At 38.6% G+C, this 27,125-nt stretch overlaps 1 protein-coding gene across 2 annotated transcripts in view; it reads left to right on the top strand.

Moving 5' to 3' along the window:
- The window catches only part of DNAH6 (dynein axonemal heavy chain 6), a 224,010-nt gene that overhangs the window by 110,364 nt on the left and 86,521 nt on the right, over positions 1-27,125 (top strand). For both annotated transcript variants that reach the window (XM_001380022.5, XM_016428162.2), the window contains exons 44-55: positions 1,353-1,426; positions 2,491-2,645; positions 6,529-6,760; positions 8,215-8,367; positions 11,773-11,913; positions 12,813-13,055; positions 15,152-15,319; positions 15,797-16,032; positions 17,683-17,944; positions 19,506-19,629; positions 21,541-21,737; positions 23,760-23,963. In XM_001380022.5, the coding sequence (XP_001380059.3) occupies positions 1,353-1,426; positions 2,491-2,645; positions 6,529-6,760; positions 8,215-8,367; positions 11,773-11,913; positions 12,813-13,055; positions 15,152-15,319; positions 15,797-16,032; positions 17,683-17,944; positions 19,506-19,629; positions 21,541-21,737; positions 23,760-23,963 (2,189 nt within the window). The remainder of the gene's footprint in view (positions 1-1,352; positions 1,427-2,490; positions 2,646-6,528; positions 6,761-8,214; positions 8,368-11,772; positions 11,914-12,812; positions 13,056-15,151; positions 15,320-15,796; positions 16,033-17,682; positions 17,945-19,505; positions 19,630-21,540; positions 21,738-23,759; positions 23,964-27,125) is intronic.

Raw genomic sequence — 27,125 nt, 5'->3', positions numbered from 1 at the left:
TTATATAAAAACACAATCTCCCTCTGCCTTCTGTTACCACACAGTTCTTCCCCTATACTGTGATCTTCAATCCCATGCTCAGTTCTTTCAGGCATCACACCTATAATATTTCTCAAATATGCCCCTTCTCTCCTCTGATTCTGTTACCCCTCTGGTGCAGACCCTCATTACCTCATGCCTGGATATCTGCAATAGCTTCTTGGTGGCTCTACCTGCCCCCAGGTTCTTCCCACTTCATTCCACCCACTATTCAGCCTCCAAAGTAATTTTTCTAAAACAGTGCTCAGTCTTGTCTCCCCCCATTCTACCTCTCAACCTCCAGTGGCTTCTTGTCACTTCTGGGCTCATACAATATTGCTGTTACTTTGTACAATGTTCTCCTGACTCTGCTCTCTTCACTGTGCATCAGTTCATTTAAGTCTTCCCAAGTTTTTCTGCCCTACTCATTTCTCATAGCACAACAGTATTCCATCACCATCATAGACCACAGTTTGTTCAGCCATTCCTCAATTGATGGGCATCCCTTCCATTTCTAATTCTTTGCCACCCACAAAGAGAGCTCCTATAAACATAGGAAGTGCTTAATAAATGTTTATTGACTGACTTTCCCTGTTAAATGTTTCAAGTTTTCAGGGAAATGTATTTGATTGGTGTCTAATCACTGGAAGTTCATCTTTTTTACTTGAATCCTTTCATCCTTTTTAATGGAACCAATGGAATATCAGAGAAGGGAAAACAGTAGGGAAGACTTTGGCATCTATATACCAATAGCCAGCATTTATATCACACTTCTACGGTTTGAAAAGCACTTTACAAATCTTAACTTAATCCTCATGACAAGCCTGGGAAATAGGTACTGCGATTATCTTCATTTTATACATGAGGACACAAGCCCTGAGAGAAGTTAATGACTAGACTAGGACCACACAACTACTAAGTATCTGAGGTGGAATCTGACTTCTAAAAGTCTACTTCCAACACTACACTCCTACCTACTGCTATTCTAATAGCCTTGGAGAATAGCACATCTTACACCAATAACATCAGTCTTTCAGGGTTAGTACAAGGGAACCTATTGGAAAACCAAGTCAAAAACAGCTGGGTTGGTAGAGTGGGAATTCCTTTCCAGGTATATATTGGGTCAGATGCCCTCTGAGGCCCATTCTCTTTCTGTCATCTTGGAAACTGGTCTAATATTTTTATTTCTCTTTAAATATGTTTTTTCCTATAACTGCTACTTCTAACTAAAACAAGTATTAAAATGTGGATATCATTTTATCTAATTTAGTCCTAAAATAATATATAGCTAATGATATTTTGTATTACTAAATTAACTTTTCAAATGTTCATAGGTAAGCATTTTGCCATTCCACTTGATCAAGACTATTTTATCAAGAAACCGGTCATATTTGGAGATTTTATAAAGGTAAGTGGGTGATACTGGCATCATTGAGGTTCACATACTTACTATGTATATTTTTTGTTTGTTTTCTTAGTTTGGTTTTCTCCTCTTCACTTCAAGAATGAAACTTAAAGAATTAAAAGTCAAAAGACTGAAATACAGCCGACTCCTAAGATTTCTCTCATCATTTACTCAAAACTTTCCTCTATCCTTAGCATATTCTAATTTGTATCAGAGCTTTGGTGAAGTCTATTATCTGTCCTACTAGATGGATGAAATGAGAATTACAGAGCTAAACCCATAGTCACACAGCTAGTAAGTGTCCAAGGCTGGATTTGAACTTGGGAAGACGAGTCTCCCTGACTCCAGACCCTGTGCTCTATCCACTGCATCACCTAGCTAAATGGATAGATAGATAGACAGACAGATAAATGGATAGATGGATGGATGGTTAGATAGATAGGCAGATAGAGATGGAGAGATAATCTACATATACATATCATTAAACAATGAACACATAATAATTATTAAAATAAATATATCAAATCATATATATACACATATATGCATGCATGTGTATGGGTATGATATTGACATATATATGTATATCTAAAATCATACACATACACATATAGCTAGGTGATGTAGCAGTAGATAGATCACCAGGCTTAGAATCAGGAAAATCTAAGTTCAAATCTGGCCTCTGGTATTTACTAGCTGTGTGACCCTGGGCAAGTCACTTAACCCCTATTGGCCTCAGTTCCTCAATGGTAAAATAGGAAAAAATGGAGAAATAAATGGTAAATCATTCCAGTATCTTTGCCAGAAAAAAGCCCATGGACAATATCCATGAGGTCACTTAGAATTGGACATGACTCAGCAATAACATATGTGTGTGTTGTTGTTGTTGAGTCATATATATACACATGTTGTTGAGTCATATCCTATATATATACACACACATATACATATATATACACATCTATTTATATAATGTAGCTCAGATTCTTGTGAAATCATTTCCATTGTCCACCTGTGCATACTGCCCATCGCATGCTTACCCGCCTTGTTGAACTATTTGTACACAGATTGGTGTTGACAAATCTGACCGCCTCTATGAAGACCTGCTTGACATGAATAAGATCGCTTCAGTTTTACAGGACTACCTTGATGATTACAACATAATGACCTCTAAAGAAGTCAAGCTGGTGTTCTTCCAGGATGCCATTGAGCATGTGTCCAGGTACAGTAAGGCCACACGATGCTAACCATCATTTTTTGTGTCATGCAAGTAAGGGAGATGATTTATTTGAACAGATTCATAAGGACACAGGACCCTGGGAATGCCTACTATTACTGTGCTTTAAAAATAATTTCATTTGTTTTTTTTTAAAAACCTCACCTTCCATCTTAGAATCAATACCATGTATTGGTTCCAAGGTAGAAGAACAGTAAGGGCTAGTTAATGGGGGTGAAATGACTTGCCCAGGGTCACACAACTGGAATTGTCTGAGGCCAGATTTGAACCTAGGACCTCCTTCCTGTGAGAAAATAGGATTAACTCTCCCCTTGCCTATTATTATATAAATATCTGTGTATATGTATGTGTGTATCTATATACCCCTACTTAACACTAAGTAAGAGCATTCACAGGTCACTAGAGTAAACTCACACCTCCAAAGGCTGGGCAGTGCTAGGTAAATTGAAAGACTGCCATTGGTTTCTGTGAAGAAGGGGGAATGACAGAAAGTGACAGGAAATTATGTGGAGAAAAAAGGAGCAAAAAAGAAGAGACCACCATGGTCTAGAATCATTCCTTTCCTGGCTTCTGGAGAGATTGGTTCCTGATATTCATTCCCTTCCTGGTATTTGGAGTGAGTGGCTGAGATACCTGCCTTGGCTTTGGAGGAGGCTGCATTGGTGGAACTCTGTCTGAGGACACCAACAGGACCTCTGGTTGAGGATTACTGGGAAATCCATGTGGAGGCAAGGGATTTAGGGAAGTCCCTCCTGAGGCTGAGCCTGGCTTCTCAGGAAAAGGGCTGGTAGGATTATTAGAATCTCTCTTTTTAACTACATTTTTCCACTTTCACTCTTTCCAACTCTTTGAACATAAAGCTGCTAAAAGTCACTTTGACTTAAGCTATAATATTTTTAAATCAGTGACCACAATATTACTTTATAATTATCATATTTAGCATAAAACCTAAATTTAAACTCTTACACTCCCTAGCCCTGGCTCTCAATCTACTGAGATATTTAGCCACCTGTCATTTCACTTTTTAAAATATTTTAAGTATATGCTAGTTACTTCATTAAGGTGTAAAGGAGAACCTGGCTTCTCAAAAACACTCTTTATAGATTCCCAGCTCTGAAATATTCTTCCAAGGTTGGAAGGTTCAGCATGTGGTCCCCATGAAAGGCAGCCATGCAAAGACTCTATTAGCCAAGGGCAAGGAGGTTCATCCCAATAAAGACTGCCAAATGCAAATAAGTTTTTTGATTTTGTTTTGTTTACTCCAATAATAAAACAGATGAAAATTTAGTAATATTCAAGTTCCTTTTTTCTGATTTTTGTGGAATCTAAAATCTTAGAGCTCCATCAACCGATGAAGAAACATTTACTAAGTACCTATTATGTACCAGGCATCTGAGTTAATTCTGGGGATATAAAAAGACCCAAAAGACAGTCTCTGTCCTCAAGGAACTCACAATCTAATGGAAGAATATATGAAAATGAATTTCTGGAGTGCTTTCTAAGGGCAAAATACTGCCCTAAATGTTGGAGGTACAGACAGAAAAGCAGGGCAGAAGCTCCTCTCTCTACTTGCTCATATTGTAATAGAGATAAAGATGCATAGAGGGGGTTTCAGCAGCCAGTCCAATGGAAAAGCCCAGCATTCCTTGAGGTAGTGCCAAAGCAAATGACAGCACACTTTCCCATTGATGAAACCACGTCTGTTTGTGACTTGACCCATCTGAAAGGGACAACAACTATGGCAGGAGAACTTCTCTTTAGGGGCCATCTGAAGCTGTGGCTTCTGAGGAAGCAGGGGGCCACCACCCTGCCAGAATCAGAAGATGCCAGCTCACATCTCCACAGGGGCTGCTCCCCTGAATAGAATCTGCAAGTGTCTAGACTGGCAGCAAGTTGGCAGTTCAGAGGAAGAGAGATGGCAATGCTAGTCCCCGGGCTCTTGGCCATGCCTACTCTTTGGTGGTAATAAGTCAGCTCTTAGTGTTGGTAGTAACAGAGAAGGTGGGCCCCTTTCCTACTAGGCTGCTCCACTCATTTATGGATGGCAATCATTGATGACTTAGAGTCAAGAGACCTGGGTTTGAACCTGAGCTTTTCCTGAATACTTCCAGGGACTGAGAACACACTACCCTACAAGGTAACTCATTTCCTCGCTTGATACCTCAGAACCAGAATCTTCCTCCCTAGAATTTCTGCCTAGAAGCCATAGTTCTTACTTCCAGAGCTAAGTGCAATAATTCTTTAAACAAACAACAACCTTACCATCAATACTAAGTCTCAGTTCCAAGGCAGAAGTATGGTAAGGGCTAGGTGATGGGGGTTAAGTGACTTGTCCAGGGTGACACATTTAGGAAGTGTCTGAGGACAGGACAGATTTGAACCCAGGACCTCCCATTTCCAGACCTGGATCTCTAGCCACTGATCCACCTCACTGCCCCCATTTACATAGTTCTTTAAGGTTACTCCCTTTTGGGCCACCCACAATTATTTTTCCTCTGAAATCAAAGCATTCCATGACTATTAGCTATCATTAGTATAATAATAGTATTAATTCCCTACTCCACCCTTTTGCAGAAGTCAAAAGTCAAATATGGTACATTGCACATATGTTCAGACTTTTGTGATATATTGATCGGTTTTGCTGAATTTTTCTCTTTTTCTTTTTTTTGTTCTTAAATATTATTTGTTATATGGAGTAGCTCTCTGAGAGGAGAAAGAAGAATATTCTAGTAATTGGGGGAAAATATTAGTGATGTTAAAAATGACCAAGGACATCAATAAAAATTATTTTTAAAAATTTTAAGAATATTGATGCTAAAAAATAATGAAATTTCATGACAGGAAGGATTTGGGGATCATGAAAAGGACCATGTATTTTCCTAAATGTGAACTGACGAGATATCTTTCTCATATTCCACTCAGGTCCAGGCTCATTTTATAGAAGGGAGTGGGGAGATGGAAAGTCAATTTGGGCAACTGTCAGGCCTGAAAATACAGGTTTGGGAGTTATCTGGATAGAGTTGGAAGTTGGGGAAATGTAGAAAAGAAGAATAGGACTGAATTTTGGGGAAAATCAACTTTTGGGGCTTAAAAAGAGGAGACTCCATGGAAAGAAAGACGAAACAAAAGACAAAAGAGAAGAGAATCAGGAAGGCCATTGTTTTTGAAGCCAGTCAGGGAGAGCATATTTAGAAAGAAGTAGGAGTCACTGGTGTCAACTGCTATATAGAAGTCAAGGAACCTGAGTACTAAAAAAAAGGCATTGGGTTTGGCACTTGGGCAGCTAGGTAGCACAGTGGCTAGAGTGCCCAGCCTGGAATCAAGAAGTTTGTTGTTGTTGATGTTCAGTAACTGCAGTCGTGTTTGGGGTTCTCTTACAAAGTTACTGCAATGGTTTGTCATTTCCTTCTAAGTTTAAATCCAACATCAGACATTTACTAAATATGTTATTCTGAACAAGTTACTTAACCTTGTTTGCCTCAGTTTCCTCAACTGTAAAATGAGCTGGCAGAAATGAGAAGGGCATGAGGGTACCTATCCAGAAAGGATAGATCAAGAAAAACAAGGAAACCCAGTATAAGGAACTAGATCTGAAGGAGGAAAAAGAAATAGGAAAAGCACTAGACCATGAATCAGAAGGTCTGACTGCTGGTACCATTTTCCTGCTAATGAAACTTGGGAAACTCCATGATGGATTCATGGCTAAAATGAGTGATCAGACCAGGCAGGTTTTCAGACATTCCGCAAAGACCCTAAACAATGAACTCCATTGCTTTAGCAGAATTTACTCTGGTGATATCAAGCCTCAGAAGCCATCATTTTGTAGCCCTAAAAGCGAGAATAATTGTACATGCTCCTCTTTATGCAGGATTGCTCGGATGATTCGCCAGGAGAGGGGAAATGCTCTGCTCGTCGGAGTAGGTGGGACAGGAAAACAGTCTCTGACCAGGCTTGCCTCTCACATCTGTGGCTATAAGTGTTTTCAGATTGAGCTCAGTCGAGGCTATAATTATGACAGTTTTCATGATGATCTAAGGAAGCTTTATAAGATGGCCGGTGTGGATGACAGAGACATGGTTTTCCTTTTCACGGACACCCAGGTGGGTTAAAATAGCTTAAATGATAGTCACACAAGAGAAATTTCAGTTAACATAATAATCTTCCTCAAACACAACTCTGATCAATTTTCCATTGCCTTCTCCTCTCCTTACTCTGGCATTCAAAACCTTACACAATTGGGTATTACCCTACAACTCCTAGCTCTCTATGTCTGCCCCTACCCCTGCCCAAGCCCCCAACTCTTTGTTCCTGAAACTAGAACCATTTGTTGTCCCATGAATGTCCCCACCTTTGCATCGTTGTCTACACCATTTTCAGTGCCTAGAATATCTTCTCTGCCACTCTGACCCTCTGAATCTCCATCTCTAACTCTTGATTTGATTCCTACCTATCCTTCAAGGTCCAGCTTATGCCACCAATTGATTCCTCCAGTCAGGAAATCTCTCATAATATCTCCACAGCTCTCTCATAATACTTTGCTAGTGGAAAGACCAGTGAACCTAGGAGTCAGAAGACTTGGGACATTGAATTTCTGCTCTGACAATGACTAGCTGTGTGACAATACACAAGCTATCTGAGTTTCTCTGAGCCTCAGTTTCCCCAGCTATAAAGTAGGGGTAATAATACTAGCCTCATTATGAGGAAAATTGTTTGATAAAACCACTGTGCTAGTATCATGGGCATTGTACCCCCAGAAACTCGGGCAGACTATTGTCAGGGAAATTCCTTTGCTCCCTTACATCCTTGTGATGCTAATCATACAAGACTAGTTAATCACTGAGTAGCCTTTGTCAAGGATCACATTAATTCAAGTTCAGCTCATGGTCCTCAGGCAGCATTACCAACCCCTTGCAACTTGCCCAGCCCCTTATGATGAGGCCATCTCCATGAGGATGATTCCTCATGTTTCATAAAAAGAAGTGGGGAATGAAGGAGGTCAAAACGATCTCCCTCTAGGGGATCAAGGGTAAACTCTTGCCCAAGTCAGCATAACCATTCCAGCCAGCAGCTAAGCAGACACTCCCTGAATTGTGAACCCCTCAGCTAGCCGCAACTGCCAAGCCAAAATATCCTGTTATTCAGATTTCATACGAGCCTCCTATGCTATATAAGGTGTGCCCCTAGCTGAACCGGGCGCGGTTCCTTCCTTGGAGCAGCCCTAGCACATTAGAAATAAAAGGTGATCCTTTGCTTATTTGCATTGTCTCCGTGTCTCCATTCTTGGGGGATTTTCTCGGACCCTACACTAGGAAAGTATGAGCTATTATTGGTAGCACATTTTATTTTGTATCATAGTTACAGAGGTCTATTTGTATCAGTTCTACTACTGGACTGGAAGCTCCCCAAGGGTAGGTATTATGTCTTGGTTTTTGTTTGCTTTTTCCACAGTAGTATATAGGTTATAAGGGAATGTGCAATAATAAGGCAATAGCCTGTGCTCAGGGATGCAAAGTTCTATATTAATCTAACGATTCTCAACTATTCTATTTCCTAGATTGTAGTGGAGGAGTTCCTGGAAGATATTAACAATATTCTGAACTCGGGGGAAGTGCCAAATCTATTTGAAAAAGATGAGTTGGAGTTTGTTATGGCAGCCACGAGGCCAAAGGCAAAAGAAGCAGGAATTCCAGAGGGCAACAGAGATGAGGTAGGAAAGACGACGACGACGATGATGATGATAGTGATGATAAAGTTTACGATGATGATAATGATGACTAAGTTTTATATAGCTGTGTCAGATTTGCAAGGAACTTTACCTATATTGATTCATAGCAGTAGGTGCTTAATAAATGCTTGTTTCCTTCCTCTCCTACTTGTTATATCAGCTAGACTGAAATATTCAGATTTTCTTCAGCTAATCTCCAAATAACAACTTCATGATTGCTCTCTTTCAGACACTTTTATTTCCCAGATCTTTCCCAAAATGTGACTTCGTGACAGATACAATAATTCTGAAAGAGAAAACTACCTCCAAAAGGAGATAGTTTAAAGAAAAGACCTAGACAGTTTGGAAATGGGAAAAAACCCCAACTAGGAACCTCCCACATCCAGTGAAACACAACCCTTTCAATTATTAAAAAAACAAGTTTATTGAGGGTAGAAAATGGTAGAAAAAGCCCTAAATCTACACCACTATAACTCCTTCTCCAACCAACCTACTCTCCCTCTCATGGGGTTCACTCTTCTTGTCTTCTCAATCCCTTCTTATTCACTCCCTGATATTATCTAGACCCCAAAAAGCTATCTGTCTACCTATAAAAACTACAGATTGTCTCTAAAAGGCTGAGGATGCAGGACTCACAGAGGTACTGAGTCCTTACCCAAAGCCTGGGGTTGGCTTTCTAGTTAAACCCAAAGTCCCAGGTGACAAAACCCTTGGGTTTACCTTAACCAAGCTGTTTCTGACAGGTTGATCTCTGTACTTCAGGGAAAGGCAGGTCTCCTCCAAGGCAGTTCTCCAACTCAGGAATTCCTAATCTTTCCACAAGATTATTCTTTTTCCCAGGGGATGCCAGCTCAAAGCTCCTCCTTACCAGCTCAAAGGAAAGTTAGATCAGAAGAGACTATTAAACCTAGTAACTAACTCCCAAGATCCTCCTCTCCTTCTAGAATATTCTCCCAGGGTTTGTGTCTAAATTCTCCTTTCCTTTTAAAGACAATCTGTGCATTTTCCTCTATCCCTTATTAATTATCCTTCACTTCTGATGTGTTTTAACCTGGACAGCATTCATGGGGAGTATTGCCCACCTCATTCTCAATTCTATTCCTCTCTTGATGAAGTCTTGCTTCATTTGTGCTAGCAAAATACCTGAAGCTGCCTTTGCTGTCTAATTAGTAGAAGCCTTCCAAATAATTTATAAGATAGTAAATGTGAAGTTATGCACAAATCTGATTCTTTTTATATATTGTCTGTGAAATCCCCAAATACTTTGTTTGAGGCAGCCAAAACACTCTCAGACTTATTGTTCAAATTACCCTGGAGAACAAAAGATTAAACAGCAAGGAGAAAGGCAGGTGAAAAGACTTTTAAAAGGCAGATGCTGGACATATATAGTCTGGAGAAGAGAACATAATGTTGCAGGATAGGAGAGCTGCCTTTGAATTGTCAATGAGCCATCCTATTGAGGAGGGATTCAATTTATTCTTTTTTTAAAAACCCTCACCTTCTGCCTTAGAATCAATACTGTGTATTGGTTCCAAAGCAAAGAGCAGTAAGGGCTAGGTTGTGGGAGTGTTCCCTGTAAAGCCTCCCTTTGCTCTCTTCCTCCTCCTCAAATGATCTCATATTCCCTTATTTGTATATTATATCCTCATTAGAAAATACCCCTTTTTGGATTGCTCAAGGTCATAGAGCCAGAAAGTATCTGAAGCCAAATTTGAACCCAAGATCTTCCATCTCTAGGTGTGGCTCTCAATCTACTGAGGCACCTAGCTGCTCTCATTATACCATTTTAAAGGTACATTTTCCCAGTTTCATATCCATTTCCTATATTTTCTTTGTTCCCTGTAAAGCCTCCCTTTGCTCTCTTCCTCCTCCTCAAATGATCTCATATTCCCTTATTTGTATATTATATCCTCATTAGAAAATACCCCTTTTTGGATTTGGCAGAATTGGGACACTAACGCATTGCTGGTGGAGTTGTGAAATGATCTAACCATTCTGGAGGGCAATTTGACACTATGCCCAAAGGGCTATAAAATTGTGCAAACCCTTTGATCCAGGATTTCCACCACTATATTCCAATGAGATAAAAATAAAAGGGTGAAAGGATCTACTTGTACAAAAATATTTATAGCAGCTCTTTATGTGGTGGCAAAAAAAAATGGAAATTGAAGGGATGTCCATCAATTGGGGAATGACTGAACAATATGATGGTGATGAAATACTGTAAGGATTCTGTAAGGAATGCTGAACTGGGTGACTAAAAAGATCTGGAAAGACCTCCATGAACTGATGCAGAGTGAAATAAGCAGAACCAGGAGAACATTGTACATAGTTAACAGCAATATTGTGGAATGATCCACTGTGACAGACTGAGCAACTATCAGTAATACAGTGATCCTGGACAATCCTGAGAGACTTAGGACAAAGAATGCTATCCACCTCCAGAGAAAAAAAATATTGGAGTAGGAATGCAGATGAAAGCATATGATTTTTCAGTTGTTTATTTGGGTTTTTGTTTGGGGGTTTTAGTTTTATAAGATTATTCACTTACAAAAATAAACAACATGGAAACACGTTTGTGTGATAATACATACATAACCCAGATTGAATTGTTTGCCAACTCTGTAAAGGGGGAGGGAAGGAAAGAGAGAGACAAATAAGATCATATAACTTTGGGAAACTTATGTGGAAATGTGTTATTCCATGTAATTGGTAAAAGAAAGAAAATTAAAACAAGAAGAAAGTACTCCTCCTCGAAGGCAGAGAACATTTTGGTTTGGTTTGGGGTTTTTTCTTACACACCCAGCAAGTAACTTAGAGAAAAGAGAATAAAGTTAGTGGTTAATAAATGTATGGCCCAAGATCCCTGGACCTGGAATCAGGAGAAACTTTGGGTTCCAATTTTGCCTGTGATACTCATTAGCAAATAAGTGTAAAATGAAGGTACTGAGACCTGAAATCCTTACCTTACAAAGTTGTCAATGAACTTAGGAAAGAATGTATAGAGGTAGCAGCTAGGTGGCATAATGGAAAGAGCACCAAGCTTGGAGTCTGGAGGTTCTGGGTTCAAATATGACCTCAGAAGTCACTTAATCCCTATTTGCTTAGCACTTACCCTTTTAAAAGTCTCAGAGTTGTTAAGAATTTTAGAAAGTAAGAATTTTAAAAAGAAAAAATAGATGCAAACTACAAGAAATAAAGGTGAACTCATGCTTCATATATTTTGCTTCTTTCCCTTCCAAAAGAATCTCTTTTCCTATTATAATACTGGGATGGTTAATAGCTTGCAGCCCCTGGGCATACGGACCATTTACTCCTTTCCTTGATGGATCAAAATGAGCAATTCTGATTGGAAAAGAACAATGTGTTATTCTTTTTTTAAATCAGGTTTTCCAGTTTTTTATCAGTCGAGTTCGCCAGAAGCTACATATCGTGCTGTGCATGAGCCCCGTTGGGGAGGCTTTCCGAGCCCGATGTCGGATGTTTCCATCCCTTGTGAACTGTTGCACGATCGACTGGTTTGTGCAGGTTAGTAAAATTCCCCATGGAATATTCTGGAGAATATGGTTTGCCTTAAGAGAAATACCTAGACATATTGCACGTGGCTTGATTCTCATTTAATCATGTAGAACATGCCATTCACCAGGTCAGGTTTTCGGATTTCACTCCCTCTGTCCTTGGTACCGACCAGATTCACACAGTCCTGATCTAGAAAAAACCAACACCACAAAGGAACACTTCTCATGATGAGAAGCAAGATCTAAAGCCTGCAAATCTTCCTCAAATAAAGTAAAAAAAAATAGCAAAAGTAAGTAAAACTCTCCATGGGAAAGCCAAAAGAAAAAAAAAGGATAAATAAATAAAAGGGCTCCTATTTCAATGGCAAAGAACTGTGGGAGAAAAGAGGGTAAGAAAATTCCTGAGGGGAAAAAAAGAAATAATAATTCAACAAGACATATGAAACACCAGAAAATGAGAACCCCTTTTGGTTGGTTGAAAATCTTCATAAAAGAATGAAGGGAAGGCATAAGAATAAAATTTCAAATTCTTAAATTTAATGAAATCCTTACATTTAATTTTTTTAAGAAATTTGGAAAGATAGTGACAGAGAAGCTGAAAAATGTTATAAAGCCATGGACTCCCTGAAAAGACAATCTCCAAATTTTAGAGACAACAAGACATTTTAGCAAAATTAAAAGTGTAAAAATAGGTACCATTTGTCAAAACTAAAGCATCTCTGGGATGATGGCCTCAGGGCTCAGGTAGGACATGGGTGCAAGGCTGCCATTCTGGTACTTTATGTCCATCCTTATTGCCTAGAAATCTAAAGAATTGAATTATTTTCTTGCTGAACCATTTTGTATCCAAATAAACAATGTTCTTTCTTTGTGAATAGATTTGTGAAACCCTTCTTTTCTTCTTTACAGTGGCCCAGGGAAGCCCTTCTTTCTGTATCAAAAACATTTTTCTTAAATATTGACCTTGGAAGCCAAGAAGTAAAAGAGAAGCTTTCATTGATGTGTGTGGATATTCACATGAGTGTGACAAATATGGCTGAGCGATACTATTCAGAGCTGAGACGGCGATATTATACCACACCTACTTCCTATTTGGAATTAATTAACCTTTACCTCTTAATGTTGAGTGAAAAAAGGAAGCAGTTGGTTTCAGTAAGTTCAACTGGGTTAAGTGAGAGCTTTTCATTATTGATTAAAGCAACTTAAAAGGGCTCAATCCTGTAATCAAGTCAACAAACATTTATTAAATACTTAATGTGTGCTCAGTGTGCAGATAGGGGGTACAGTGGACAGAGTGCTGGACTTGGAGTCATGAAGACATCTTCCTGAGTTCAAATCTGACCTCAGACACTTAAGCTGCATGACCCTAGGCAAGTCTTTTGATGCTATTTGCCTCAGTTTCCTCATCTGTCAAATGTGCTGGAGAAAGAAATGGTAAACCACTCCAGGATCTCTGCAAAAAATAATAATAATAAATGGAGCCACAAAGAGTTGGACTGAAAAATGACTGAATTGAATATACTAGAGAGTCCTAAAATTACAGATATGAATACAATAAAAAAGGAAGACAGTTCCTGTCCTCAAGGAGCTCATGTTTTAATTAGAGAAGACTAGGGAAATGGGACTTAAAAGTGGATAGAGAAGGTACTCAAATGGTGTTGAAGTCCAGAGAGTCAGAAGTGAAGCCAAAAAAGGAGTAAAATACAACTGATTTGGGGTTTTTCAAAATGGCAGCTTGGTGCTGCAGTAAGTAGGGTGCATCCTGGGGGCAGAAAAGCCTGAGTTCACATCCAGCCTTGTTTATCAAATATGTAGGGAATGGAGTCACATTTATAAGAAAATAAACCAATCCTCAGTCAATAAATGGTCAAAAGATATGAACAAGCAATTTTCAGAAAAAGAAATCAAAACTATCCATAGTCACATGAAAAAGGCTCTACATCACTCTCTTTTTAAAAACCCTACCTTCCATCTTAGAATCAATACTGTGTATGGTTCCAAGGCAGGAGAGCAGTAAGGGCTAGACAATGGGGGTTAAGTGACTCGCCCAGGATCATATTGCTAGGAAGTGTCTAAGGCCAAATATGAACCCAAGACCTCCCATTTCTAAGCCTAACTCTGAATCTCCTAAGCCCCCCTCCCCCAATCTAAATCACTTTTGATTAGAGCAATACAAATTAGAATCACCTGACATCTATCACATTGACTAATATGATAGAAAAGGGAAATGACAAATATTTGAAGGAATATGGGAAAATTGGGACACTAATAAGCTTCACAGAGTTGTGAACTGATCCAGCCATTCTGGAGAGCCATTTGGACCTATGTCCCAAAAGTTTTCAAACCATGTATACCCTTTGACCCAGCAATGCCAATACTAAGTCTTTTTCCCAAAGAAATTAAAAAAAGGATTTATATGCACAAAATTTTATAGTGGTTCTTTTTTGTGGTGCCAATGAATTAGAAAATGAGGGGATCTCCAATTGGGGAATGCCTGAACAAGTTGTGGTATGTGATTCTGATAGAATACTGAGCTGCTACAAGTAATGATGAGCAGGATGATTTCAGAAAAGCCTGGGAAGAATTATATTAATTGATACAAACTGAAGCCAGCAGAACCAGGAATACATTATACACAGTAATAGCAACATTATATGAAGATCAACTGTGAATGACTTGGCTATTCTCAGCATATAATGATCCAAGATAATTCCAAAGGACTTATGAGGAAAAATACTAGCTACCTCCAGAAAAAGAACTAATGGAGGGTAATGCAGATTGAAGTATATTTTTAAAACATTTTCTTCATTTTTCTTGCTTTTTTGTCTATTTTCTTTCACAACATGGCTAATATGGAAATGTATGTCTGCACATGTATAATCTACCATAAGCTTACCTTTTAAAGGGAGGGTGAGGAGAAGGGAAAGAGAATATTTAGAACTAAAAAAAATTTTAATGGATTAAAAAACATTTTACATGTAATTAATAGATAAAATTAAAAAACAAAAATAAATGTTATAGGATACAGCAGATGACCTGTAGTAGCTCTGATAATTGCCTAATCCTTCAATTAGAATTGGTTGTGATGGATCTTGTTTGGCGCTTTTGTGGGCCAAGAATTTTTAAACATTTCTCTCACCCATGATAATGAAGGGGGAAAGTGTACCCTCTTGGATATGGATATGGATACATATACCAAAATGATGCAAAGAAATAATACTTATAACATGTTTCCAATTCTTATCTAGGCTCGAGATAGAGTGAAGAATGGCTTAACAAAGCTATTAGAGACAAACGTGCTTGTCGATAAAATGAAATTAGATCTTTCAGCTTTAGAGCCAGTTCTTAAAGAAAAATCAAGGGATGTTGAAGCTTTGATGGCAAAGTTGTCAGTGGACCAGGAAAAAGCAGATCAGGTACCCAGAATTAATTGATAGTATTTATCCACAGTAATTAATTCATATATAATTCAACATGGCTCAAGATAGTTTATATATAGTTAGAAGGTAATCCAATTACATTTAATAAGGTTATTTGGGTATTTTTCACATTTGTAAATATGCATATTTTAAAATGAATTGGTACAGTTTTGTCATTAAGTCTTGAGGAAATATGCCAGAATAAAATGGCATGAGAGCACTGCATTTTGATTGGAAGTTTATGAGTTCAGTCTTACATATATGCTTACCATCATTGTTCCTTTGCAGAAGAGTTGATTTCCATAACTACTACATTAGTTTGTCAGCCTGCTTGGCAAAAAGAGGATGGGTGGGAGCCAGTTAGCTTATTTCCCCCTAAAACCAAAGAACAAGAAGAGATCCCATTGTGATTTGTAAGTCTTCGAAATGCTTTAAATGATGAGGCTAACATTTTTGATGAATTCTGATGGCCAGGTCCGTTGTATTGTTCAAGAAGATGAAGCAATGGCAAAGGTGAAAGCCGAAGAGACCCAAGCAATAGCTGATGATGCTCAACGAGATCTTGATGAAGCCCTCCCAGCCCTGGATGCTGCCAACAAAGCCCTCGACTCTCTAGATAAAGCAGATATATCTGAAATCAGAGTTTTCACCAAGCCACCAGATATGGTCATGACTGTCATGGAAGCCATTTCTATCCTCCTGAATGCCAAGTGAGCAATTCAAAATTATGTAATGGGAAAGGCAAGGTGGTAAAGCAGATAGGGCATCGGACTTGGAGTCAGGAGTACTTGGGTTCCAATCTCGAAACAGATTACTGTGAGAGTCACTTAATCTCTCTGTGCCTCAGGTTCTTTGTCTGTAAAATGAGGAGATTCTACTCACTGGCCTCTAAGGTTCTTTCTAGTTATATATCTATTTTCTTATTGTCCTACAGCATATTAGACAATATCTTTAATGTGATTATTCTCTCTCATCTTCAAACTTTATTTTTTTTATCATAGTGATTATTTGGTTAACTTTTCCTGAAATATGATTAACTGCTGAAGTACCATGGCTCTACCTTTATTCATCAAGATATTGGCTTCTAATAAATTATTTTGATGTGAGGATTTTCTTTGGGGTTCAAGAAAACTTCCCTGGAAGGAAGAGCATATAAATGAAGAATTTATCCTTGAAAGAACAGGGAACCAGACTAAACTTAGCCAGGGAAAAGTTTGAAACATCTATTGGTCCACACATATATCTGTTATCCCAGTTCTGGCATGAACTTAGAAACAGAGATATCAGAAAACTGGACCTTAATAGGAATTTGGACATTGAGGACAAGTTTTAAAAAGGAAAAGGTGTCTCCGCTGGGGACCTTTTTAGAGAGAATGTATATGGAACCCAAGTTTGAGAAGCATGACCCCCTAGACCTCCTCTGTAGACTGCATGACTTCCAGGGACAGTTCAGGACCACAAGATCATGAAATCACACATTTCAAGCTTGAAGGATCTTTGGAGACCATTGAGTCCAGGCCCACCTTTTACAGATGCGGAAATTGAGGCAGACAGAGGTGAAATGATTTGGTCACCTAGCTAGTAAGTATCCAAATCAGAATTTGAATTTAAGATCTTCCTGATTTTAGCTTCTAGGATTCTTATCCACTAGACTAGCTTCACCAAAAATACAAAATGAACTATGACAGCCATCAAGTTCATTTGTTTTAAGAAAACAAATTTTAAGAAAAATTTAACAAAACAGAAAAAATATAATGGAATGTAAAAATTATTAAGATAGGCAACTAGGTGGCACAGTGGGTTTTGGAGCACTGGGTTTTGGAATCAGGAAGATTCATCTTCTTGAATTCAAATCTGACCTCAGATTATTTGCTACCTGTAAGACCTAGACAAGTTATTTAATGCTATTGGCCTCAGTTTTCTCATCTATAAAATTATCTAGAAAAATGGCAAACCACTCTAATATTTTTGCCAAGAAAATCCCAAATGGAGTCATGAAGAGTCAAGACATGAATAAAAAAAACCTAAACAACAATTGCTAAGATGTGGTTTTCTAAGTCAATATACAACCCATTGGGATCTTTATATATGGTTTAGTGACCCCCATTTCTATTTGATTTTAACCCCAATACTCTAGTCAACCATCTAAGACAAGGTATGCAGAGAAGTTCCCAACTATCCTTGGTGGAGGGAATTGATTTACTTGGGAGTACCCTAAACCAATGAAGCACAGAGCCTGGCATATACAAAGTGTTTAATTAATGCTTGTTCCCTTATTGACAGAAACCACAGGTGTAGTCCCTAATCTGACTGTTCCAATCGAAGTTTTATATGCCTTTATTGTTTAATGTGTCTTACAGACCTGACTGGCCCACAGCAAAACAACTTCTTGGGGATTCTAATTTCCTCAGAAGACTTTTAGACTATGACAAGGAAAATATAAAGCCAGCCATATTGGCAAAGCTCCAAAAATATATCAACAATCCCGATTTTTTGCCTGAAAAAGTAGAGAAAGTATCCAGGGCATGTAAATCCATGTGTATGTGGGTAAGAGCCATGGATTTATATTCTCGAGTCATCAAAGAAGTTGAACCCAAAAGACAAAAACTCTATGCTGCTCAGGTACAGTAACTATTCCACTTTCCAGTGTTTTTATTAATAAGAAAGCAGTGGTCCCTTGTCCTTTGGAGGCTACATCTGTGGGCTTAACACATTCTCTTCAACTCAGATAGAATGAGAGACTCTTGGGAATGGCCTGTCAGGTCCATCATTAAATAATGGGGAGCTGATTTTCACTGAACTAAAAAGCAAGCCAGGGGAAAGTTTTATTTCTCCAGGCATTAAAATACTGTGGCTAGTGAATCTTTTGAGTTCAGGAATTCTAAGTAGCAATAAAAGGAGAAGTCAATTAGGTGACCATCCTGAGTACAGCTTGAGTAGGATGAGTTAAGAATAGGGGTCCACCCAACTTGTACAAAATATTTTTTTTGTGGTGGCAAAGATTTGGAAACTAAAGGGGTGTCCATCCATTGGGGAATGGCTGAACAAATTGTGGTACATGATAGTAATGGAATACTATTGTGCTATCAGGAATGATTAAGCAAGATGATGTCAGAAAAAAGCTGGAAAGACCTGCATGAACTGATGCAGAGTGAAATAAGCAAAACCGAGAGAACACTGTCCACAGTAGCAGCAATATTGTGGGATGATCATTTGCGATAGACTTAGCTACTCTCAGCAATACAATGATCTGGGACATTCTGAGGGGCTTATGTGACAAAGGATGTTGTCCACCCCCAGACAAAGAACTTTGGAGTCAGAGTGCAGATCAAAGCATATGATTTTTCACTTTAGTGTATTTGGGTTTTTATTTGGGGGTTTTGGTTTTCTATGACTTTTCTCTTATAAAAAATGAACAATATAGAAATATGTTTTGCTTGATAATATATCTGTAACCCAGATCAAATTGCTTGCCAGCCCTGGGAGTGGGGAGGGAAGAAAGGAGGGAGACATTATGGATCACATCACTTTGGAAAGTTTATGTAGAAATTTGTTATTATATGTAATTGGTAAAATAAAATACCTTTACAAAAAATAAGTTCCCCAAAGAGAGCTGAGCCAGAAGTCAGAAACTGGAGCAAGTGCAAATCACTAGACTTCAGACCATGACTGGCTCTTGTACTATTAGCCTCAGCAAGAGAGGGAGATCCAATCTTTTGGGGGTTTTTAATGCTTTATTTAGGAAACGAGTTTATAAAATAGTGTTTACTGCTTGGCATTAATCACAGTCCCTCTAAGCCAAGGATTTCTAACTTCTGTGTCATGGGCTCCTTTGGCAGTCAATCTGGTGAAGCCTTTAGACTCCTCAGGATAATGTTTCTAAATGTGTAAAATAAAAAAAAAACTACAGAAGACTGCATCAGAAAACAATTACACTGAAACTCAGCTATTAAAATACTTTGAGGGAACCTAAGTGGTTAGACGGATAAAGGGCCAGGCTGAAGTCAGCAAGACTTGAGTTCAAATCTGACCTTAATACTTCCTAGCTGTGTGACCCTGGGCAAGTCACTTAACCCTCATTGTCTAGCCCTTACTGCTCTTCTGTCTTGGAACCAATACACAGTATTGAGTCTAAGATGGAAAATAAGGGTTTAAAAAACACCCATTTATCTTGTTTTATCAGGCTGAGCTTGATGCTACTTTGAATATGTTAAAAGACAAACAAAAAAAGTTAAGACAAGTAGAAGAGCAGATTGAAGCTTTACAAGATCAATATGAGAGAAGCATCAACGAAAAAGAGAATCTTGGTGAGTGGGAAATATCTGTTTGGCCAATGGTCATTATTTTAACTCTCTTCTTTGTGTTATCTCCCTCTATTTGAATATGGAGTCCTTGACATTACTGTCTGTACCCCCACACTTAGCACAGTCCTTAAAAGATTAACCCTTCTTCATTCTCTTTAGGAATAAAAAAAAAGCCTTTAGCCAATCAGATGTCAAATTTTATAATTAGATGTAAGAATCATTTCTATTAATCTTGTTCCATTCCCTTTATAGAGAACTCTAGTTATTACAAAATTGCTGATATTTTAATAACAGTAGTTTGAACAAGTTCATGTGTAAGTGAACTGGTGGTACAGATTTTATATACACAGGAAAGGTAGATAGCAATACACAGCTCAAGGCAGCTAAGTGGCACAGTGGATAGAGAGCCAGACCTGGAGAAGGGAGGATCTGTGTTCAAATCTGATCTCAGACACTTCCTAGCTGTGTGACCCTGGGAAAGTCACTTAACCCCGTTTGTCTAGCCATTGCCCTTCTATCTTAGAGTTGTTACTAAGACAGAAAGTAAGGGTCAAAAAAAACCCAATAATCATATACTATTCACATGAACAAGTCCCAAAGGGAGCATTGTTGTATTACAAATAATAAATCGTCTAGAGCTTACATTATACACATAATACATATAATATACATAAAATCATAGAGGATGGACAGCTCCCAATGTTAAGTGCTGAGGTGGTCAGAGAAGACTACATAGCAGATATAGCCCTGACTTTTTTCTTTTTCTTTTTTCGTATTCACCGTGATAAGGATGGCTCTCTATTATAAAGATTTGGAAGAAGGTGGGTCCTATGAGGGTGGGATTCGGGGAGAAGTCATAAAAACCAAACACTCTTAAAAAATAAAATGAAAAACTAACCCTGAGCTTAATTAGCCTTGGAAGATGGGCATGATTTGGGCACTAAAGGGATATAGCAAAGAGGATATTTAAGAAGAAGAGAACCTTATGAATAAAAGCACTGAGGTTGGAATAAGTATGGCATGTTTGAAAAATTGAGAAAACCAATCTGGATGGAGTGGAATTTGTAAGTTTAGGAATAGTAGAAGATAAGCCTGGGACCATAAGGAACTCTTAGAGTTTTAGGCTTGGAAGAAGACTCCAATATTATCTGGTCTGTTTCTCATCAAATAAGGAATCCATTCTGCAACATCCTATCTCCAATGATATGCCATATCAAATTAATCCTACCTCTGCAGTATCTTATTTTTTAATTCTCATGTACTGTCTTAGAATCATGAAGAAGTGTCATTTTCAAGGCAGAAGAGTGGTAAAGAGCTAGGCAATAGGGGTTAAATGGCTTATGCAGGGTCACACAGTTAGAAAGTGTCTACAGCCATATTTGAACCCAGGACCTCCCATCTCCAACCTTGGTACTCTATCCACTGAGCCACCTCACTGCCATGAGCTAATAAGTTCTTGACTTGCCTTAATGACAGTTTCATCCTTCAAAGGAGAGAAAAACCAATAAATTGTCACCTCCACCCCACAATGAGCCCTCAGGGCAGGACTTCAGTATTGGTTTTTTAATAATTTGAAAATCAAATTACAAAATGAAATGAGAGTTTGGAGGAAAGAAAAATACTGTGTGTTGAGGGAGTACTGGATCCAATAAGGAGAACCACTATTTTTTAGCCTTGGTTATGTGCAGCTTTAGTGTATATATTACCATATATAAAAAATAAAGCCCGACTTCTTAATGGTATCCTCAGGGTTTGAGAGAGTGAGTGTGCTTAGCAGAATACTTGGCAGAATCTGGTTCACTCTTTGATCCTGATGATACTGATTACACTAGAGACAGACAAAGGAATAATATGTTCAGAGCAACTTAGAATGTTCATCAATAATTACAGCCTAGTTTTCTTGAAATTCTGTAGCCAGGACCATGCAACTAACCCAAGACCGTCTCACCCGTGCTGGGAAACTCACAGCTGCATTGGGAGATGAGCAAATCCGATGGGAAGAAAGCATCGAGAACTTTGAAAGTGAGATCTCCAACATCACGGGGAATGTGTTCATCGCTGCTGCCTGCGTGGCATACTATGGTGCCTTCACAGCCCTTTACAGGCAGCTGGTAAGTGGAAAAGCATGGGTAGCCATTGGACTGACAGAGCCTTCTCTTTTTTCCTGGGTTCACCCAAGTCTTATCTTCATGAAAATAATGATGAAGGGTGACTGATGAAGTGATGATCTGCCCATTCAAATGGTCTCTTATCTGCCTTGAGGCCAGGTCCTTCTCCCCCACCCCTACACCATCACTGTCCCACCAGCACTTTCTACCTTTCCTTCCCAACCTCCAGTCTTTCTTTGTTTACTTTCTGCACCGAGTCCTTCTCCCAAGATTCTCACCAGTGCCATATTATGCCATGGCATTGCCTCACTAGGTAGGGTCTGCCAGATCTCCTGTGATCACCTGGGAACCCTCCAACACCTAGAAAGAGGTATAATCCTCAAGTCAGAAAGCAGAGGATCATTCCCCCCAGCAATGTCCCAGCCTCAGCCATTTCTTGGTGAAATTTCAAATGTTCCCCTCACCTTCCTCCATTCTTGGGAGCAAAGAACCAGCTTGACTAGGCTAAAGAGATATTAGAGAGTAAGGAACAAGAAGACTGAAAAGGTAGGAGTGGGCAGGTGATAAAAGGCTTTAAATGCCAAACAGAGCATTTTGTGTTTAATTCTGGAGGCAATAGGGAGCCACTAGGGTTTATGGAGTAGGGAGATGACATGGTTTGACTGGTATTCTAGGGAAGTCATTTTAGTGACTGAATGGAAAATGGGCTGGAGTGGGGAGAGATTAGACTTAGCAGGCTATTCAGATAATCCAGGTGTGACATGGTGAGGAATTGCTCTGGAATGGGGTCAGCATCAGAGAAGAGAAAGGAGATGATTCAAGAGATATTACAGGAGTAAAATCAACAAGCCTTGGCAGCACTTGCTTATGGGGGTGAAAGGGAGGAATCCAGAATGCCTCCTAGATGGGGAGCCTGAGAAACTAGGCATGTGGTGTTTCCCTCTACAGTTATAGGAAGGGTAAGCCACAGGGAGGGGTTAGAGTTCTGTTTTGGACATCCTGAGTTTAAGATGTCTATTGGATCTCCATTTGGAAATGTCAGAAAGGCAGTTGGAGACATGAGACTGGCTGTCAGTAGAGAGTTTAGGATAGGAAAGGTAGACTTGAAAACCCAAAACAGAGATGGTAATTGAATACATGGGAGCTGATGACATCACCAAGGGAAGTAATACAGGGGGAGAAGAGGAGGGGACCCAGGACAGAACCCTGAAAGACAATTATGTTTAAAAGGTGTGATATGGAGGAGGATCCAGCAAAGGAGACAGAAGGGGGTGTCAGAGAAGTAGGAGGAGAACCAGAAGAAAGTGCTGTCTCAAAAACTTAAGCATGAAGAGTGTGATCAACAGTCCTGGGCATTATTCTATCTAAAAGGGAAATTCTGATTTCACAGGGTCTCCATATAAATGGATTTTATAAATGATATGAATATGAATTATTATTATGATTAAGCAGCATCTCATCTATATAGCATGGTTAAGACATTAAGTGTGCACCATATATAACTTTCTGAGATACACACAATATAATAAGTGCCTGAATCTTCATGAGTTCAAATACAGCCTCAGACACTTATTAGCGGGGTGATCCTGGACAACACACTTAACCCAAATGGCCTCAGTTTCCTCATCTATAAAATGAGCTTGAGAAGGAAATAGCCAAGAAAACCCCAAATACAGTCACAAAAAGTTGGACATGATTGAAACAATAACTTGACCAAAGTTGTACAACAACAACCAGGAGAACTAGAATTAGAACTCAGTTTTTCTCATTTCCATGTTCAGAGTACTTTTTATGATGCTTTGCTATCATCAGTTAGTGGGATTTCTTTTTCTCTCAAGTTGCCATTCTCTCTGTTGTCCTTTGGGAACACCCTTTCTTAATAAGTTCTCCTCTGCCATTTCAGGGAAGAGGATAGAGGGGAGGGAGGGAGATAACTTGGGTAGTACAATTTCAGAAAAAAGTATGTAAAAAATTATTATTACATGTAATTATATTAAATTAAATTAAGCTCTCCCTCTTTGATAGCTGATAGATTGCTGGATTGAGCAATGTGTACAACTGGAGATCCCAATAAGTGATGATTTCAGCCTAATAAATATTCTGGGAGATCCTTATGAGATACGACAGTGGAACACTGATGGCTTACCACGTGATCTGGTATCAACTGAAAATGGTATTCTGGTGACTCGAGGAAGACGATGGCCTTTGATGATTGACCCCCAAGATCAGGTAAAATATTCTAAATTAAATTCTAAATTCTAAAAAAAAATTCTAAATTAAATGGTGGCTCTTTGAGACTTTGGTAAAGCATTATTTTAAACATCTGCTATTTGTTTAAAAGAATATGGTTACAACCAAAATTAGAAGGGAAGCAACAAATTGGGGGAAAAATCTTTATAACAAAAATCTCTGACAAAGGTCTAATTTCTCAAATTTTTAAGGAACTGTAATCAGAACTGCCTTAGGGGGATTCTAGATGTTACGATCCACCTAGGAACTCCCCAGGGTCAGTTAAGCCTTGGCTTATGGAAACAAAGTTTATTTTAATAAAGGAAAAAAGGAAAACTGATAGATAGGATTATAGCACTCTTCAAACTACCACCACCCAACTTCTAAGTCCCCTGCTTAAGAGGAGCCTTCTGTTTCTTCTCTGGGCCCTGCCTACAGCTCCCTGTCCTACCTAAAACCCTTTCCCCAAGCTATCTGACTGATCCTAGTCTTCCCACTAATGATTAATAAAGAAAAAGAAATAGCCTGGGTTTGGCTGCTGCACTAAGTAATGCAAAGTTATAGATGGAAAGTGCGGCATTTAAAAGAGTGGATGCCATAAACTGTAATAATTAAAATGGTTGAGGTTGTAAACTGTAGTGAGTAAAATAGTGGAAGATATAAATTGTTGTAGATATAAGAGTAGGTGAGTAAATTTGTGACCGTGGAAAATATGTTTTCACTACAGTGTCTTGTTTTAAATCAAATATAAGGTGGTCGCCAGGGAAATATTCCCAATTATGAAAATATACCCAAGTCAACTGGGTTTTATAGAGAATTTAATTAATAATACAATGAGGAATCAAAGAAAGAGAGAGAGAGAAAGGAAATAAATGAGAAAAGGATAGACCGGCCCAGGGTAGCCCTGGCCAACCCAGGCCCAAGTCCTAAAAGAAAAGATCAATCAGTCAGTTATTACTCACCATAAGATATGTTCAAGCAAGGATTATGGGGGACAGAGTCTCCCCAGAGGGAATTCCAGTCAGAGTGAGCCTCCCTTGAGAGACCTCCTTAGAGATTTTCTCCAAGAGATTCTTTCTCAAGAGACCCTCCTTAGAGCCTGTCTCTCCAGAGATATTTCAAGAGATCCCTTTTTCTTATATGTGGGTTTTCTCCTATGTCACCTCCCCTAAGTTCTTCCATCTACCAATCACTGTAGACATTTTCCAAAGGACAGCCCATTCTGAATTCACAGCTGAGTCGACTAATCCCTTTAGTAAGTTTGAACCAGAAAAAAACACAGCTGAGTTGACTAATCCTTTTAGTAAGTTTGAACCAGAAAAAACTTCTGAATAAGTGTTCACCTCTTTGCTCCTTGTAAATTCACAAGTTGCCTGACCTTTATAGGTACTTAGCACCCTATTGTGTTAATTCTAAAAATAGGCATGGCTTAAGTATGGGTGTAAGCATTTCTTATTGTTCAGCAAGGAGTTCTCTCTCCTAAAGCAGTCCTAAGTAAGGGTGGAGTAGAGGTCTTCCCATTTCTGATCTAAGTAGAGTTCTCACTGTCCAAATGGGGAATGTTCCCAGTAGGGAATTGTTCCAATGGAGAATTCCCCAATGGGGAATTTTTTAACATTCACAAGTCTGAGAAATTTCAAGATTCACAAAAGCTTTGGATTACCTTAACCCAAGAGGAAATTTGGGCAGATGGACCATGGGCAGATTATCTCTGGACTCAGGGAAATTGGTTTCCTCCAAATAAATTCTCTACTTAGAAGTCAAAGACTTCTCTGTGAAATCTTGACTATCCAGGGAGAATCTCTTAGAGCAAAACCCCCTCCTTCAGCTTGATGGAAATTCAAGCAGAGGGTCAAAAACCTACTTCCAAACCACTTCCTACTTCCAGAGGAAATCCAAGATGGAAGTAGGTTTTAGTTATTTTCAGTTCAGACTCCCACAATTCCTTTCCTACCCATAATCCTTTCCCAGGGCTTATCTCAAAATTCTCTTATTTTAACTAACCCTAAAAAACAGACTATCCCTAACTATATTCCTATAGAACTAAGTCAATTATACAAAAAAAAATCAAGCCATTCCCCAATTGATAAATGGACAAGGGACATGAATAGGCAGTTTTCAGATAAAGAAATCAAAACTATCAATAAGCACATGAAAAAGTATTCTAAATTTCTCATAATTAGAGAAATGCAAATCAAATCAAATTTTTTGGCCTTCTATTTGTATCAGATTTTTTTCTTTTTTTTCTTTTATGGAGTATTTACAATAACTTATTGTAAAATTTGGGTTAAGCATTTGGTCCTAGGCTATATGTAGTGTAAAGATTAAAATTTAGGGGAGATGAGGAGACTGAGGCAGGTAGAAATTAGTTTCTCTCTGCAAGGAGTATTATATTTTTTAGAGGTTTATTGAAGATTAAGGATTAAAGAAAATACAAGAGACACGTGTCCAGGCCATAGAGTGGCCTAGAAAACAACCTCACCTACATTATGAAAAAAAAAAACCATGCCTGCCCCAAAATGGAAGTCCAAGAGACCGAGAGCAACTTTGAATTAGCTTAAATACCTTCTCAATCTCGGCCTAGGTGAGATTACAAGGCATTCTGGGGAAGTGGAGCAAAGGCTTGTGGGGATTGTAGTCCTGTATTCGAGTCTATTTTTTATATTCTCGCATTTGATCGTTTGAAAAAAATTAATTTTTTTCCAAAGGATCATGAAAACATAATCAATTTAAAGATTACAATAATTTGAGGATAAGAGAAACAAAAGAAATAAACCAATAATTGCTCAATGCATTGACAAAAAGCCCGTTAGGGGGCAGTCCCCTTTGGCATGAAAGTATACATACAAATAAATATTTAATCAACCACACCCAAAGTTCAATTTTGTGCAACTTGTGGTCTGGAGGCTTCTTCATGGTGGCTTCTCCAACAGTTCAGTTCTGGATTCAGAGAGGTAGCATCTTCTTTACCTAAACTTCTTCTCAAAAGGAATTTAAACTTTGCAATTTAAATAATGATTTTTTTTACATTCCCCCGTTAAGAGGGTGATTAAAAAACCGGGATCACTTAGGGATGCATGGCTGAGGTATAGGAATCAATTGGCAAGAGATATTAAAAAGATACCAGAAAAATCCAAAAGAAAAGAAAAAATTTCTGGATGA

This window comes from Monodelphis domestica, chromosome 1 (genome assembly GCF_027887165.1).
Source record: "Monodelphis domestica isolate mMonDom1 chromosome 1, mMonDom1.pri, whole genome shotgun sequence".
Lineage (NCBI taxonomy): Eukaryota > Metazoa > Chordata > Mammalia > Didelphimorphia > Didelphidae > Monodelphis > Monodelphis domestica.
Note: the sequence above shows the minus strand (reverse complement) of the source record. Positions and strands in the feature narration are given on the sequence as shown.